General features: G+C 37.5%; 1 protein-coding gene across 1 annotated transcript in view; it reads left to right on the forward strand.

Annotated features, from left to right (window-relative positions):
* The window catches only part of ABCD2 (ATP binding cassette subfamily D member 2), a 184653-nt gene that overhangs the window by 18723 nt on the left and 146625 nt on the right, over positions 1-19305 (forward strand). The window contains exon 3 of the mRNA XM_053716594.1: positions 14661-14782. Coding sequence (XP_053572569.1) covers positions 14661-14782 — 122 coding nt within the window. The remainder of the gene's footprint in view (positions 1-14660; positions 14783-19305) is intronic.

Genomic DNA, 19305 nt, shown 5'->3' on the forward strand with positions numbered 1-19305 from the left:
ATTCAAAACTGCCATAAGCATCACCTCAAGATGAATAAATGGTTTAAGAATTTGTTGTTGTAAGGCTGGTGTATATGTAGTTATCAAGGGTTGCCACTTTTGTAAGAATGGTTGAAGTCTTTGTTTTGTGTCTCGTTTAACATTGTGCTGTTCAATGAAAAGTTGCTTTAGTAAAAGACGTTTAAACTGTGCTATGGTAGGTGAGTGCCTAGAAATCCACTTACTTAGAATACAATGTCTCGCTAATAGTGTCAGAGCGGGAGTAATCTATGAAGCTTTTTATATGAGTTGTCCCACTGAAAAATATATATTTTGTCTGTAGTTATCTCTATGTCGATGGCAAAAGTAAATTTTATCCAGTACTGATAGTGTCCCCAAAAGCGCCTTATTAATGGGCACAAGAAGAAGAAATTTTGAAAGGAGGGAGAGTCACTACTGCACTTAAAGGGACAGTCTACACCAGAATTTTTATTGTTTTAATAGATAGATAATCCCTTTATTACCCATTCCCCAGTTTTGCATAACCAACACAGTTATATTAATAGACTTTTAATCTCTGTGATTATCTTGTATCTAAGCCTCTGCAAACTGCCCCTTTATTTCAGTTCTTTTGACAGACTTGCAGTTTAGCCAATCAGTGCCTGCTCCCAGATAACTTCACGTGCACGAGCACAGTGTTATCTATATGAAATACATGAACTAACACCCTCTAGTGGTGAAAAACTGTTAAAATGCATTCTGAAAAGAGGTGGCCTTCAAGGTCTAAGAAATTAGCATATGAACCACCTAGGTTAAGCTTTCAACTAAGAATACCAAGAGAACAAAGCAAAATTGGTGATAAAAGTAAATTGGAAAATTGTTTAAAATTACATGCTCGTTTATTTTGGCCTAGACTGTCCCTTTCATGCATGTATTGGGATGGTTTGGTTTCCATTTTGATAATCTGTTTGGGGTGATATAGTCCTTATGCAACAATCTAATTTGTGCTTCTCTAAGGGGAATCGCCATTGTTGCTTTTTTGGTGAGTTCTAAACTTTCTTTTAAATTTTGTATAGTTTTTTTGTGTATCGGTATTTAATCTATCCAGTGTGTTTGTTTGTATGATTACTTCTCTTTGTTTTAGTAATTGTTTATAAATTTTGGACATTGAGAAACACCCCATTTGAAACAGAGTGTGAGAAATGGCAAAAGGTGTTTTGTTCCAAAACTCTGGGTTGGATGTCTACAGATTTGATACCTGTAAGTAAGCATAGACGTGTCTATTAGAAAGATAAAATTTGGTTTTCAGTTCGTGAAAGGATTTTATTGTATGTTGTAATGGGTCTAACATGTCTCACAAAGTTCTAATCCCTAGGTTTTTTCAGATAAGAAATGGTTCGCATTCATTACCCGCTGGAAATTCAAGGTTTCCCACTAAAGGTATAAATTTAGAAGCGGGTTGAATGTTTCCCATATATCTGTTCATCATTCGCCAAGCCCGCAGAGGATCTCTATATAGTATATTAGTAGCAATAGTACTTGGGATATCTTTAATTTTACCGTATGGCAGATATGCCAACGCTAGTGGTGCTATTACTGCTTCCTCAAGTTTTGCATCACAAAAATGAGAGGTATTGAGTTGCCAGTCTGTAACTAATCTTGCCAAAGTCACCCAATTGTATAACTTTAAGTTTGGGAGGCCAAGACCTCCACTAAGAAATGGAAGTTGTAATTTATCCATTGCTATGCGCAATTTTTTTCACCTCCATACGAATGTAGAAATTGATGAGGATAAAAGCATCAGATCTTTTTTAGTCATGAGGAAGGGAAGCATAAGCAGTGGATACAGTATTTTAGGTAATATTGTCATTTTAACTAAATTAATTTGACCTGACAAACCCAAAGGGAGATTAGTCCAGTTTTGTAGTTGAGTGCTAAGGCATTTACATTTTTCAGAGATATTTAGTGTATACATTCTATGTGGATCTTTGTGTAGTCAGATGCCTAAATATGTGAAAGTATCCAAGGTTTCTATAAAAGGATATTTGTGCCTCGAGTCCGGGTGTTTATTTAGCCACAACATTTCTGATTTTGACGTGTTTATCTTATAACCGGAAAAACTACCAAACTCCTATATCATCTGTAGTATATGTGGTATATGTAGAGATGGAGAATCTATAAATAATATGTCATCTGCGTATAGGGCCAGGTGAAGAGGAACACCATGTATAGTGATGCCCGGAAATATTTGTCGCAGTTTTAGTGCCAAGGGTTCCAATGCAAGGTTGAACAATAGGGGCGAAAGGGGGCAACCCTGTCTGGTGCCTCTTTGCAGTTCAAAGTCGGGGGAGAATAGTCCGTTGGTCAATATATGTGCTATAGGGGAGTTATATATTTTACAGATAACATTCAGGAAGGGGCCTTTGAAGTTAAACTGTCGCATGGCATGTATCATGTGTGTCCATTCTACCCGATCAAAGGCCTTCTCTGCATCTAATAACAACAGGAAGGTCTCTGGTACAGTGTCACCCCCCCCCCTCCAGTTCTCAATGACCAGTAGTGGCTCACCGCATGCAGAACTCTGTGCAAGTTGACCACTGAAGTGCGTATAAAGACGAAACCAGTTTGGTCTGGGTGCAGTAGTTTTGGGAGTATAATGTTAAGTATATTTGCCATAATCTTCATAAAGAGATTATAGTATGTGTTTAATAAAGAGATAGGCCGAAATGCGTCTGGTAAAGAATGATCCTTGCCTGGCTTAGGAATAAGAGTTATGTGCGCTGATGTGAAACTTTGCGAGGGTTGTGCATCTTTCTGAAAATAGGCGTTATATAGGTTGGTCAGGGTAGGAGTAATTTGTGGTTGGAGAATCCGATAAAATTCAGTTGGCAGTCTATCTGGGCCTAGGGTCTTTATTTTTGGAATATTCTTCAAAGTAAAGATAACCTCCTCATTGGTTATGGGTGTGTTTAAGTTGTCTATTTGATTTTGTGTTAACTGAGGAATGTTAAGTGTTTGCCAGAAGGATGCCTGGGATTCAATTGAGTTTGAGGCTTGTCGTGTGTACAACTGCGTGAAATATTGGGCAAAACATTGTGCAATTTCTGATGGTTTTGTGTAGGTTTTTCCCTTGAACCTTAGTGAGCTATATTAATTCACACTGTCTATAATATTTGCCCGCTGTTCTCAATAGACCTGAGGCGGCTTGTTGCTTTGTAAAAGCGTCAAGTTCTTTTTTTGCTGCAATATATGTCTCATAGGTAGAACCTGACTTATCTAAACAAAATGCTTGATAAGCTTGTCCAAATTGTTTTTGTAAGGAATTATATCTGTGTTGAATTTTATATTTAATCTTGGAAACGTGAGATATAATGGAGCCTGTAAGTACTGTTTTTGCTGTCTCCCAAAATAGTTGGGTATTATTTAGGTGTGCTATATTGTCTGTATAATAGTCAGTCCAATTTTGAATCAAGAATTTTGTGAATGCTTCTGAAGAAGCAAGGTATGTTGGCAATCATAAGATGTTTCTGTTAGAGCCTGGTCTACGGCTCTCAAGAGTCAACTCCACAGGGGCATGATCAGATAATATTATGTTGTGTATCTTACATTCTCGAACTTGTATGATTAAGGAATTGGAAATCAAAAATAAATCTATTCTAGACAGGGTAGACTTAGTCTTGGATAGACATGTATAATCCCTACCCTCTGGGTGTCGTAACCTCAATATATCACAGGTATCAAGGTTTGAATCAAACATTTTAAATTTCCTGTTCTCGAATCTGGCTTTATAATTTATTTGTGGGTCTCTAGTGGATTGAGCGTCCATCCACATTCTGTCCAGTTTATGTGAGGGGGTGTGATTGAAGTCTCCTCCGACTATCAGTTTCGATCCTACGTGCAGAGTTAAAGTTTGTATCAGATTATTCCAGAAGTCTACTGACCTATGATTGGGGGCATAAATGTTGCAAAAGATAATCAATGGAATTGATCCTGGCCTGAACAATCAAAAATCTCCCTATGTGTATAGGTGCGATTAATGTGAACAGACAGTTTTTTGCCAAAGACAATAGCCAATCCTCTGCTGGCACTAGTGTGTGAAAGAAATTAAATGTGGCCCACCCAATCCCTCTTTAATTTAGGATGCTCAATGTCAGTTAAATGGGTTTCCTGTATGAGTGCCACATCAGTTCCCAGTCTCCTGAGATGTGTGAGGACTGCTTTTCATTTTATGGGGAATTAATTCCCCCACATTCCAAGTTATAAGTTTAAGTGACATAATTATTTAGTGTAATGGGATGGTGTGCTGTAGTCGAGGAAGGGGAGAGAAGAAAAAAAAATAAAAAAAATACAGTAACAATAATAATAACAATAATAACAAAAATACACAAACAAGAGATATTTCCCACAGGTGTAATCATTGCTTCCACACAAACTAAACAGTTGGGTAAATATTTTTGATAGTAGATTAAAAAAAAATGGGAACGCCATCTTCCAGATTTCATCCGTGTGAGGCAAGGACCCATGGAGATCCATGAACCAACCATACTATGTGTGATACATGTATTGAAGTGAACATTAAAATAAACATCTTCAAGTTTTAACTCTGTTCGGTTACGCTTCAACATATTAATCCCTATGGAGGTGTTCAATAATATCTGATTTAGATATATATAGTTTAGGTAGTGGGGTTCAGGATCTACACTTTGAGGGCTCATATCTACGGGTTGTTCTTTAAGTACGGGCCTAACAACAAAACAATTATGTAAACACCAGAAGGGATATCCTTCCTGTATGTGATAAGGGCTTGTCTCCCTCAATACATTATGGTCCTTTAGAACATTAAGATCTATTGTAAAGATACAGTTAAGCCGGACTGCTACTACCCAGGACATTGAATATGTATAAAAGAACAATCCCGACATAAAGCAGAAATTTGTAAACATACATGATGTTGAAGACCCAATAATATTCCAAACTTTTAATGAGCCTAAGTACCTTGGCAGTATTAAATTGAGACTAAAAGGTACAATAAGTTGGTTTAGACACCTCCCTACGTTTACTCTACTCCTATGACAGTTGTTACACCAATTTCGCCTGAAGCGAGAGTGAAAGTTTCATTGTTTTCTTACACCTTAAAACAACGCTATATAACTTATTAACATAACTTTTAACATACGTTTCAAAATAAATTGCTTAATGAGTCTTAAAGTGTAATAATTAACGTCTCTAGCAAAAAGATATACTAAAACAGAGCCGAAGGCTCCTCATCTTTACCCTTGATGCAGGGTATACTCCCCTGTTGTTTCCCTGGTCAAGAGTGTAAAGATCAAACATCTCCATTCAAAAAATTTTGGACCACAGCCAATTTAAAAGACATAACAGAGTCGGATAGAGCAACGCCACCTGACGTCCCTGCTTGTGTAACTGAGAGCAGAGAGGTGCAAATTATTTTCTTTGTTTTGTGACTTCCATTGAAAAGTCCTGAAAGAGCAGGAGTTTTGAGCCTTCGTATACGATCTCTTTGCGGGATCTATATGCTCGTAGAATCTTCAGCTTTTCCTGGAAGTTAAGACATTTAAATATAACTTGTCTAGGTCTCATCTTTGTGTGCTCAAGAGTTCTCTCTGGTCCCACCAGTTAGGCTCTCTCCACATCAATGTTTTTGCCCTATGGCTCATCGTGTTTTTGGTGGGGGGGAGAGAGTTTATAAAAATATTTATCAACTTTCATGGAATTAGTCATGCTCTCATTTATCTGAATGCTTTCAATGCACCTGAACAGCCAGTATAAAATACTGTTGAGGCCCAATATGAGAGATCTGTGGTGCTTTTTTTAATACATATACAAGGGTTAATTTGAACCTTTTCTCTTGCTTTGGACTTACCAGGGCATTAGATTATGGAAATTTGTCGCTGCTCAGTTGAGTGCACAACTCCCTACTTACTGTGTAAGTGCGATATGACTGATTAAATTAAGATGGTGACTGGTATACTAAACTCTCTAGGCCCATAAAAAAACGCTGATCATCAGAAAGTAGCCCGTAGCAGTCCTTAAGCTCCCAGCCAAGTAGAGCAAAGCTTTATTCGCACCCCAATATCTTAATGAAGAGGTGCATTTGTGTACTGTCCCCCTTGTTCTTTGTGGAAAGTGGCGAGGATTGATACTGCTACTCGAGCTAAAATGGTTCCTGTGGCCCTGTGTACTTCTTCTGCGGCCTTTCCGTGTATTAGTGACGATGTTTGAGTACTTCTCACCCCTATTCCCCAATCCTTCTAAGTGCCCAGCTAGAATTAGTGTACAGGGAATGGCAATTACCACTGAAAGGCACTGTGTAGGGAAAGCGGGTCACCACCTCAAATTGCTGGGGGTTGCATAACTGGCTTAATCTCAAATCTGCAATCTTGAATCTATCCGGTTCTGCCGGGGCCTCTTGGAGATCGTTAGGTGGTAAGTTTACTCAACGCTTCTCTCCCACTGGTTGGCAGTACTTCTGTTAGGAGGGATTTCCAGCACTACCGTTTATTTTTCCTTCTCCTTTGTGTTTGTTACACAAGCCATGTGTGCTGCAGCGCAGCGATTGTTGCGACATGGGGCTAGGGCAGATGGTGCGCCCTGCACAGATGAGGAATCGACTGGCGTTGATCAGGGTAGGGTCTCCCAGTAAGATATAGGGGGGTAGTTATCAATGCGTCTACTTTACCTGCCTTCGCCGGTTCAATACGCCCGCCTAAGCTCGCCTACCATCGTCGCAGCGGACCTGCAAAATTTCGCCTAATTTATCAATAAAGCTGTCAAAAAGCCGTGCACCAAGTACGGGGCGATGAGCAGCGGACTGTGAGAGTTATCACTCATCCGATCTCGCTGCTCTTCGGCTTTTTCCCAGCTTTATTGCTAGCCTGTCACTAAGCACCCACACTAACTACACTAAATAAACCCACAACTAAATAAAGTTATTAACCCCTAAACCGCCTCTCCTAGATCCCGCCACAACTCTTATAAATGTATTAACCCCTAAACTGCCGCTCCCGGACCCCGCCGCCACCTACATTATACCTATTAACCCCTATCCTGCCCCCCCTATACCGTCACCACCTATAATAAAGTTATTAACCCCTATCCTGACAATCCCGGACCTCGCCGCAACTAAATAAATAGTTTAACCCCTAAACCGCCGCTCCCGGACCCCCGCCGCCACCTATATTAAACTTATTAACCCCTTATCTGCCCCCCCTACACCGTCGCCACCTATAATAAATGTATTAACCCCTATCCTGCCCCCCCTAAACCGCTGCCACTGTAATAAAATTATTAACCCCTAAACCTAAGTCTAACACTAACCCTAAAACCCCCCTAACTTAAATATTAATTAAATAAATCTAAATAATATTTCTCTTATTAACTAAATTAATCCTATTTAAAACTAAATACTTACCTTTAAAATAAACCCTTATATAGCTACAATATAAATAATAATTATATTGTAGCTATCTTAGGATTTATTTTTATTTTACAGGCATCTTTCATTTTATTTTAACTAGGTACAATAGTTATTAAATAGTTATTAACTATTTAATAGCTACCTAGCTAAAATAAAGAGAAATTTACCTGTAAAATAAAAACTAACCTAAGTTACAATTAAACCTAACACTACACTATACTTTAATAAATTATTCCTATTTAAAACTAAATACTTACCTGTAAAATAAACCCTAAGATAGCTACAATATAATTAATAATTACATTGTAGCTATTTTAGGATTTATATTTATTTTACAGGTAACTTTGTATTTATTTTAGCTAGTTAGAATAGTTATTAAATATTTATTAACTATTTAATAACTACCTAGCTAAAAGAAATACAAAATTACCTGTAAAATAAATCCTAACCTAAGTTACAATTAAACCTAACACTACACTATCATTAAATTAATTAAATAAATTAGCTACAAATAACTACAATTAAATACAATTAAATAAACTAACTAAAGTACAAAAAAATAAAAAAAGCTAACTAACAAAAAAAAAAAAAAAAATTACAAACATTTAAAAAATATTACAACCATTTTAAGCTACTTACACCTAATCTAAGCCCCCTAATAAAATAACAAAGCCCCCCAAAATAAAAAAATTCCCTACCCTATTCTAAATTAAAAAGTTCAAAGCTCTTTTACCTTACCAGCCCTTAAAAGGGCCTTTTGCGGGGCATGCCCCAAAGAATTCAGCTTTTGCCTGTAAAAGAAAAATACATCCCCCCAAACATTAAAACCCACCACCCACATACCCCTAATCTAACCCAAACCCCCCCTTAAATAAACCTAATACTACCCCCCTGAAGATCATCCTACCTTGAGTCGTCTTCAGCCAGCCGACCATCGATGGAACCGAAGAGGAGATCCGGAGCGGCAGAAGTCATCATCCAAGGGGCGCTGAAGAAATCTTCCATCCGATGAAGTCATCATCCAGGCGGCGCTGAAGAAATCTTCCATCCAGGCGATGTCATCTTCCAAGCGGCGTCGTCTTCAATCTTCATCCATCCGGAGCGGAGCGGAGCCATCTTCAGACGAGCCGAAGCGGAGCCATCCTCTTCTTCCCGACGACTACCGACGAATGGATATTCCTTTAAGGGACGTCATCCAAGATGGCGTCCCTTCAATTCCGATTGGCTGATAGGATTCTATCAGCCAATCGGAATTAAGGTAGGAAAAATCTGATTGGCTGATTGAATCAGCCAATCAGATTGAAGTTCAATCCGATTGGCTGATCCAATCAGCCAATCAGATTGAGCTCGCATTCTATTGGCTGATCGGAACAGCCAATATAAAGCAAGCTCAATCTGATTGTTGTGTCACTTGTGTGCGGAACATCTGGAGTGACGTAAGAATCGATCTGTGTCGGACTGAGTCCAGCGGATCGAAGCTTACGTCACAAAATTCTACTTTTACCGGTATCTAGGGCTTGATAACTAAGGCGAATCAGCCTCGCCACAAATACGCTGCGGAATTCCAGCGTATTTGAGGTTGACGGCTTGATAACTACCCCCCATAGTCTGTGGGGTCAGGATGGTTGCAAAGTTGCAATAAAAATGCACTTATTACGGTCTTTAGAGCGGAGCTCTTACTGTACTTCTATCCAGTAGTCCCGCCCACCGGAAGTCCAAAAATATTTTAGAAGTCAATGAATTAGCAAGGGCTATGAGAAAAAAATATAAAATGATTAGGCACATTAAACTAAATTTTTTATTTATGCATCAGAAATCATTCACTGCATTGTGAAAGATATACATGCAAAATAAAATTATTAGACGTATTTAAAACTGTTGTTTTTTTAGAAAAACATACATTGTTTTACTATCCTGAGACACGCCCCTTGAATAGTATTTTCCTTTGCTGTGGCCAATTAACCCCTTCACTACCTGGACTTTCAGAGAAGAACTTGCCCAAAATACCAGAGATTTTTTTAGCATTTTTGCTATCACTCCATTTAAACAGAAATAGAGCCTTGTTTTTGTTTTTTTATTTGCCTGCCAAAATTATATATTTTTTAAGTAGACAACCCAAGGTATTGATCTTGGCCCATTTTGGTATATTTCATGCCACCATTTCCCCACTAAATGCGATCTAATAAAAAAAAATCATTAACTTTTTCACAAACTTTGGGTTTCTCACTAAAATTAATTACATACCGCTTGTGCAATCATGGCACAAATTATTGTAAAAGCTTCTCTGGGATCCCCTTTGTTCAGAAATAGCAGACATATATGGCTTTGCCATTGCTTTTTGGTAATTAGAAGGCTGCTAATTGTGAACCCCAATTTTATTATTCCCGGCAGTGAAGGGGTTAATCAGGTAGCTTGTAATATTAATTTTAGCTTTCGTTTAGAGATTACTCTCCCACCTGAAACTTCCCATCCCCTGATCCCTCCCAATCAGCTCTCTAACCCTCCACCTCTAACTAGTGTCCGCCATCTTAGGTACTGACAGATGTCTGCCAGTACCTATAAAACACTTAAAAAAAAATAATATTCCCCCCCCCACACATTTTCTGTAGTGTAGACGTCCCCCCCTCCCATGATTGTTAGTTAGGTATCCCACACACCCTTTTTTCCGTAGCTCCTCATCCCTTCTTCTGCCTTTTTTCCCCCACAGTGTATGCCCTCCCCCTCCCTCCTCCCTTCCCCTAAGCTGCTGGACCGAACACCCACCTCCTGAATTAACTCGGCTGTAACTTAACAGCCAAGACTGTTGGAGCTTCCTGAAGCGCAGATGTATATATATATGTTGTGGGGAATGATAACCAAAGTACCGCACAATGTATATATATATATATATATATATATCGCTTTGGGACAAGGGGCTAAAAACTGATAGAAATACACTCCTGCACATAATGATCAATCACTGTGTATCACGTAGGAGTGTCAGGGTTCTGCATTCCATCGAATACGCTCAAGCATCTCTGGAGGCATGGAAACCTTACAATTTTCAAGAAAAGCAACCAAAAAATGAAAGTACATTGCAAAGTTTTATTTTTAAGTATGTGTAATTAAATATTTATGGGGAAATACATTTTAACTTTGATGTCCCTTTCAATATGCATATACTATAACAAGCATTCCATCTTGCCACATTATCCCAGAGAAACAAGTAACAGACTTGCAAGCAGAATCATCTGGAGTGCACCAGTGGCTGACATAAATTAGCCCTGAAATAAATACATTTTTAAGCACATCATTCATAATTAGCTCAGACAAATACACAGAATAAAAACCACTAATCCTTTTTTTTTTTTTTTTTGCTACCATCTAGTACATTACCATATTAAAGATTTACTCCTTTGGAGTCTGTTTAAACATCATTTAGTCATATTTAAAATACTAAAAATAAATTGCTGGAGATGTTTTAACTTTATGCTGAATACTTTCACTGGTTATATGTTGGTATTAAGATTATCTGCAAAGAATCCTTTTTTTATTTTGCATTGAAAGCATACCGTAAAAAGCTATATTGGTCTGAGGCTTCTGGTTGTTGCTGATACTGTTTCGGTGGTCTCAGTAGCGGCAAACAGCAGCAGTTAATCATAGACCTAGGTATTAAAACAATTCCAAACACCTTTGGAAGTTCAAATGCTACAGTAGTGATTAGCTTGTCGGACAAGGTCTCTAGCAAAAAGATATACTAAAACAGAGCCGAAGGCTCCTCATCTTTACCCTTGATCCTGATTTGTGCCTCAAAAATGATTGTTTGTGCCAGTTTAATTTCCATGATATTGCATATTATATTTTAGCCTCCTCAGTCTCAGCCGACTTTCCACCCCATTTTATTAAATGATTAAAAAATATATATATTCTTCGTTTTTTGTGCTTATTTGAGTTATTTGAGATGCAAAAATGAACGTTTGTGGCTGTTTGTTTTAGACATATTGCACTTTGTATTTTAGCTCATGTGACCTCAATCTCCGCCCACTTTCCACTCCATGTAATTAAATAAAAAATATATATATACCATTTGTTTGTGCTATGTTTGTGCTGATTTGTGCCACAAAAATTAGCATTTGTGCATGTTTCTTTTCTGAGATATTTCACTATATATTTTAGCCCGCATGACCTCAATCTCAGCCCACTTTCCACCCCATGTAATTAAATCGTAGAAAAAAAATATACCATTTGTGCTGATTTGTGCTGCATAAACTAATATTTGTACCGGTTTAATTTATGAGATATTGCACATTATATTTTAGACCATGTGACCACAATCTCCACTCACTTTCCACCCCTTAAAAAATAATATCATAAAATCATAAACATATATACAACCCCAATTCCGGGACAGTATGGAAAATGCAAAAAAGAAAAAAAAATCATTTGAAAATTAAATTCACCCTGTACTATATTGAAAACACACTAGTAACACATTCTTTGATGATTTACTTTGTGAATTTAATGTATTTTTGAAAATATAAACTCATTTTTAATCTGATGACTGCAACACGTTCCACAAAAGTTGGGACAGGGGCAATTTAGAATTAATGGCGATGTGACAAGTTGAAATAAGAAGATGATGTGAAACAGTGAGGCAATCATGTAATCATAGTATATTATCCCCTTAAGGACCAAGCTTTCGGTTAAGGACCAAAGCAATTTTTGCATTTTTGCTATGTGTGTGTTCAACCGTAATTCCCATCTTTCTCATTTATTGCACCAACACATATTATATACCATTTTTTAAAGGACAAAAAGGGCTTTAATTTGATGTGACATATACATATGTAAGCTCTCATTTATTATAAACAAAATACCAACAAAAAAAACACAACTTTTTTCACAGTTTAGGTAATAAGAATGTGTACATACTGTACTTAGTGCAGCTTAAGAAAAGTAATTCAAAATATATGTAAGGACTGGTTAAAGGGGATATTTTAACTTTTCTTAATACGTTGGATTTTTTTTACAGCATTCAAAGTAACAAAGATCCTCTCTTCTCCAATCAGTGCCATAGCTACAACAAAATTGTCACAAGGGGATAACGCTAATTGGAGAATAATTCAAACCTTTAGTTCACAAAAAAAAATAATTTTGACGTGGGCAGCGGAGCGAAGGGAATTTTAATTACATATCTATATATAAAAATAAGTTATAGTGCAACTTCATTAAAACTGATGAATTAAACTCTATCTAAAATATCACTAACTCTGGATCTATCTGTTTTTATAAAGGGGACATTTTACCACCACTTTCATTTTTGTGGCTAAAGTCAGCACAAATTGATGGCATATTTTTTTAAGATTTATTTACATGGGGTGCAAATTGGACAGAGATTGAGGTCACATGGACAAAAATAAAATTTGCAATATCTCTCAAATGAAACCGCCACAAATGTTTGTTTTGGGGGGGTTTTCCGCACAAATCAGCACACATGCAGCACAGATATATATATAAAAGTGCATTGGACCCTTTGCAGTCAAGTAGCTGAAAACATGTAAATCATATTTATGCAATATTCATATTTCATAAAGTGTTTAACCCTGTATGTACTGTAAATATATCACATTCCAATGTTCTTCACATAGGGGAATATGTTCTAAGTCTTTTAAATAGATATTTCTATATGTATATCTGTATATATACTATATATAATCCTATATATGTGTGTATATATATATATATATATATATATATATATATACACACTTTACCAAAAAAACATAATTTATATACAGTATCTCACAAAAGTGAGTATACCCCTCACATTTTTGTAAATATTTTATTATAACGTTTCATGTGACAACACTGAAGAAATGACACCTTGCTACAATGTAAAGTAGTGAGTGTACAGCCTGTATAACAATGTAAATTTGCTGTCCCCTCAAAATAACTCAACACACAGCCATTAATGTCTAAACTGTTGGCAACAAAAGTAAGTACACCCATAAGTGGAAATGTCCAAATTGGGCCCAATTAGCCATTTTCCCTCCCTGGTGTCATGTGACTCGTTAGTGTTACAAGGTCTCAGGTGTGAATGGGGAGCAGGTGTGTTAAATTTGGTGTTATCGCTCTCACACTCTCTCATACTAGTCACTGGAAGTTCAACATGGCACCTCATGGCAAAGAACTCTCTGAGGATCTGAAATCTGATCTGGTCTGGGCCTGCATGAGTGCTGCCAGCTCTAGGGAGCTACAGTTCATTGAGGGAACCATGAATGCCAACATGTACTGTGACATACTGAAGCAGAGCATGATCCCCTCCCTTCGGAGACTGGTCCGCAGGGCAGTATTCCAACACGATAATGACCCCAAACACACCTCCAAGACGACCACTGCCTTGCTAAAGAAACTGAGGGTAAAGGTGATAGACTGGCCAAGCATGTCTCCAGACCTAAACCCTATTGAACATCAATGGGGCATCCTTAAATGGAAGGTAGGGGAGAACAAGGTCTCTAACATCCACCAGCTCTGTGATATTGTCATGGAAGAGGGGAAGAGGACTCCAGTGGTAACCTGTGTAGCTATGGTGAACTCCATGCCCAAGAGGGTTAAGGCAGTGCTGGAAAATAATGGTGGCCACACAAAATATTGACACTTTGGGCCCAATTTGGATATTTCCACTTAGGGGTGTACTCACTTTTGTTGCCAACGGTTTAGACATTAATGGCTGTGTGTTGAGTTATTTTGAGGGGACAGCAAATGTACACTGTTATACAGGCTGTACACTCACTACTTTAAATTGTAGCAAAGTGTAATTTCTTCAGCGTTGTCACATGAAAAGATATAATAAAATATTTACAAAAATGTGAGGGGTGTACTCACTTTTATGAGATACTGTAAATATATATGTATATATAAAATATGTATTTATGAATAAATAGAACATATTCCTCTAGGTGAAGCACATAAGAATGTGAAAATGTGATCAGGTTTGCACGCAAATGTTAATTTCCTTTCACCTTTTTCCGCTCCATTGAAGTCTATGGGGGAATGTGTTAATGCGGTGGCAATATTCTGACTTCGGCTTTTTGCTTTCACATTGAAATACGTGCCCTACCCGAAGCACGCAAAAATTTGAAGTAGAGCGGAGTTAACACGTGAGCGGGGGCACAAACTACTGCTCCACTCGTAATCTAGCCCTTAGTAGGTAATTTTATTTTCTTTGTGGAAAAAATGTTGGACATAATTATATCTCTTTCAGATATAGAGGATGGACATAAACAAGCAATGGTGAGTGAACGCACTGAAGCTTTCACAACAGCTAGAAATTTACTTGCTTCCGGAGCTGATGCCATCGAAAGAATTATGTCTTCATACAAAGAGGTACAAAAAATGTATATTTTTAATAAATCTCAAAAATTGTAAGTTTTCAGAATATATATTTTAGAAGGAACATAAATGTGAAAATAAAATAAATGCTTTAATGAATATTTTGTTATTGCACCATTGATTGCTTATAACTACAGTGAATTCAAAAAGTATTCAGACTCCATTTTTTCACATTTTGTTATGTTGCAGCTTTATGTTAAAATGGTTTAATTTTTTTCACATCAATCTATACTCCATACCCCATAATAACAAATCGAAAAACTGATTTTTTTATAACTTTTAAAATGTATTATAAAAAAAACCCTGAAATATCACATTAACATAAGTATTCAGACCCTTAACTTAACTTAATACTTAGTTGAAGCACCTTTGGCAGCAATTAAAGCCTCAGATCTTTTTGGGTGTGATGCACCAAGCTTTGCACACCTGGATTTGGGGATTTTCTGCTTTTCTTCTCTGCAGATCCTCTAAAGCTTTGTCAGGTTGGATGGGGACCATAGATGGACAGCCATTTTCAGGTCTCTCCAGAGATGTTCATTTGGGTTCAAGTCTGGCAACTCAAGGACATTCATTACGTTGTCTTGGCTGTGTGCTTATAGCCAATGTCCTCTTGAAAGTTGAACCTTCCACCCAGTCTGAGGTCCTGAGTGCTCTGGACCAGGTTTTCATTAAGGATATCTCTGTATTTTGCTGCGTTCAGCATTCCCTAAACCCTGACCAGTCCCCAGTCCCTGCCACTGAAAAACACCCCCCCCCCCCAACATGATCCTACCATCATCATGCTTCACAGTTAGGATGGAATTACTGATTTGTCCCAAACGTGTTCAGTGGGATTGAGGTCAAGGCTTTGTGCAGACCATTCGAGTTCCTCCACACCAAACTCGTTAAACCATGTCTTCATGGACCTCACTTTGTGCACAGGATAACAGTCATGGTGGAACAGGAATGGGCTTTCCCCTACCTGTTGTCACAAAGTTGGAAGCACCCATTTGTCTAACATGTCTTTGTATCTTGTGGCATAAAGATGACCCATCATTGGAACTAAAAGGCTGAATCCAAAGCCTGAAAAACAGCCCCGGACCATAATCCCTCCTCCAGTAAACTTTACAGTAAGCACTATGCATTCAAATAGCTAGCATTCTCCTTGCATCTGCTTCATGCTGCATATGTTAATGTGAGGATTGTGTACAGCTGCTCAGCAATAGAAACATATTTCAGAAAGCTCTCTACGCACAGTTCTTGTCCTGATGTTGCTTCCATAGGCAGTTTGGAACTCTGTAGTGAGTGATGCAACAGACGATAGGCAATTTGTATGTACAAGGTGCTTCAGCACTTGGCAGTCTTGCTCTGGGATTTTGTGTGGGCTGTTGTAGCTCCTTTATGCTCCCACTTCCCAATAATAGTAAGAAAAATATTTCACAAACTGACAAAGATGAAATCTTATGACAGTGCCAATTTAAAGTCACTAAGTTCTTCAGCACGACACATTGTGCTGACAATATTTGTCTAAGGAGATTTCATGCCTAAGTCCTAGATTGTATGCACCTGTTATTTTTTTATATATATATATATATATATATATATATATAAAGTTAAGATGGATTTGTGCTTTCACTGGTATGAGCAGCTACCAGGGTGTCAGGATGAAGGTATCAACAATGAAGCAAAAGATCTGCACTAGTATATACACTACTGTGCAAATGTCTTAGGCCACCATTTGATTTGTTGTTTTAGCAATGATATAATGACCATATAAAATTATTTCTCAGTCTCTTTATTAGAATACAACCAGAAAATACAGGATATTTGTATGCAGTTTTAAAAAACAGGAAAAAAATCAGAAAAAACTGCTTCAATAGGCTAAAGTGGCAAGTATTTAGTGTGACCTCCCCTTACAATTGAGCAATAGCATGACGCAAGACATGCTTGAGCATAACATACACATGTGGTATGAGTTTAATTCATTGGAAGCCTGATAATAAGACCAACTTTCAATCACATCATTCCATTCTAAATGCCAAAGATTACAGAATTTGACAGACATAAAATCATACTTTTGCATCAGCAAAGCCACTCTCAAAGGGAAATCACCAAACAAACTGGATACTAAAGATGTGGTATTCAAGCTGTTATAAAGAAATTAGAAGAATCAGGAGAGGTTAATGACAAAAAAGGACTGGAAGGCGAAGAACATTTTCAAAATCTGATGAGAAGTTTCTCAGAGTTTCTTCTTTGAGAGACCAGAAGAAGTCCAGCAAGGACCTAGCTCAGCATCTTCTGGATGCCAAGTTGACCCGTCTACAATCTGAAGAACCTTGATCAGGAATGGTGGAGGGTCTGTCCTGGTTTAGGGCTGCATTTCTGCCAGTGGCGTTGGCGATATTGTCCAAATTGATGGGATCATGAATGCTGCAAAATTACAGACAGTTTTAATTTATCATGCCATTCCTTCTGGAAAGCTCTTGATTGGGAATGGTTTAATTATTAAGCATGATAACGATCCCAAGCACACTGCTAATGCAGTGGAATCATATTTGGAGAGAAAAACAGCTTATAAAACACTGACAGTCATTGACTAGCCTCCACAGAGTCCATACCTGAATATTATAGAGGCAGTATGGGATCATCTGGAACCCTAATTAATGTCATTGCTAACACCTGTATTTGTCCAGCTATTTCATGTCAAAATGACTGCTGTGAAAAAGGTCTATTACACCAGGTTTGTGCAAGACATGCTTGAGCATTGCATACACATGTGGTATGAGTTTTATTCATTGGAAGCTTGCTAATAAGACCAACTTTAAACCACATCATTCCATTTAAGATGCCAAAGATCACAGAATTTGACAGACATAAAATCATACTTTTGCATCAGCAAGGCCACTCTCAAAGGAAATCAGCAAACAAACTGTATATTTAAGATGTGGTATTTGAGCTGTTATATAAAAAATTTGAAGAATCAGGAGAGGTCAAGGACAAAAAAAATCCCATCAAGGTCAAGAAAAGTTTTTCAGAGTTTCTTCTTTGAGAGACAGGAAGTTGTGCAGCAAGGACCGGGCTCAGCATCTGGCAGCTTCATCTGGATGCCAAGCTGACCCTTCTACAAACTGAAGAAACTGAATTAGGAATGGTCTTTGTGGAAGGGTAGCAACCAATAAACCACTTTTTTTCAGAAGGGGAACAGGGTGAAAAGGCTAAGATATGCTAAAGCTCACAAAGATTGGAATGAAGATCAGCGGAAAAGAGTATTATGGAATGACGAATCCAAGTTTGAATTTTTTTTAGGTCCAATCATCAACAATATGTGAGAAGAAGAGTTGGAGAGAGATTGAAGAATGAGTGCTTGTGGCCTTCAGTGAAACATGGTGGAGGGTCTGTCCTGGTTTGGGGCTGCATTTCTGCCAGTGGTATTGGCGATATTGTCCAAATTGATGGGATTGTGAATGCCGAAAAGTACAGACAGTTTTAATTCATCATGCCACTCCTTCTAGACAGCTCCTGATTGGGAATGGTTTAATTTTTAAGCATGGTAACGATCCCAATCACACTGCTAATGCAGTGGAATCATATTTGGAGAGAAAAACAGCTTATAAAACACTGGCAGTAATGGACTGACCTCCAGAGTCCATACCTGAGTATTATAGAGGCAGTATGAGATCACCTGGACAAAGAAAGAAATAAAAGACAACTTAAATCTAAAGAACTCCAGGAAGTACTGAAAGAAGCCTGGTATAATATACCAGAAGATTATTTCAGAAAAAAAGAATTCAAGATGTGCTTAGTGCCAAGGGAGGTGACACTGATTACTAACTTTTGCCTGAAGAAGACATTTTGTGCTGAAAATTTAGTTTTTTATATTTTTTGTACATATTTCCTGTATTTTCTATTTGTATCTTAATAAAGAGACTGAAAAATAAATATGGATGGTCATTAAAATGTTGCTAAAACAACAACTCTAATGGTGGCCTAAAACTTTTGCACAGTACTGTATGTATTGTATATGTATGTGTGTGTGTATATATATATATATATATATATATATATATATACTGTATATATATATATGTATATATATGTATATATATATGTAATATACAGTGGGGCAAAAAAGTATTTAGTCAGCCACCAAGTGTGCAAGTTCTCCCACTTAAGAAGATGAGAGAGGCCTGTAATTTTCATCATAGGTATACCTCAACTATGAGAGACAAAATGTGGAAACAAATCCAGACAATCACATTGTCTGATTTGGAAAGAATTTATTTGCATATTATGGTGGAAAATAAGTATTTGGTCACCTACAAAAAAGCAAGATTTCTGGCTGTCACAGACCTTCTTCTTTAAGAGGCTCCTCTGTCCTCCACTCCTTACCTGTATTAATGGCACCTGATGGAACTAGTTATCAGTATAAAAGACACCTGTCCACAATCTGAAACAGTCACACTCCAAACTCCACTATGGGTGCTGCCAATATGATCCAGTATTTACACAAACAAAAAGGTATTGGTGCACATCCATTT

Source organism: Bombina bombina, chromosome 6 (genome assembly GCF_027579735.1).
Source record: "Bombina bombina isolate aBomBom1 chromosome 6, aBomBom1.pri, whole genome shotgun sequence".
Classification (NCBI taxonomy): Eukaryota; Metazoa; Chordata; class Amphibia; order Anura; family Bombinatoridae; genus Bombina; species Bombina bombina.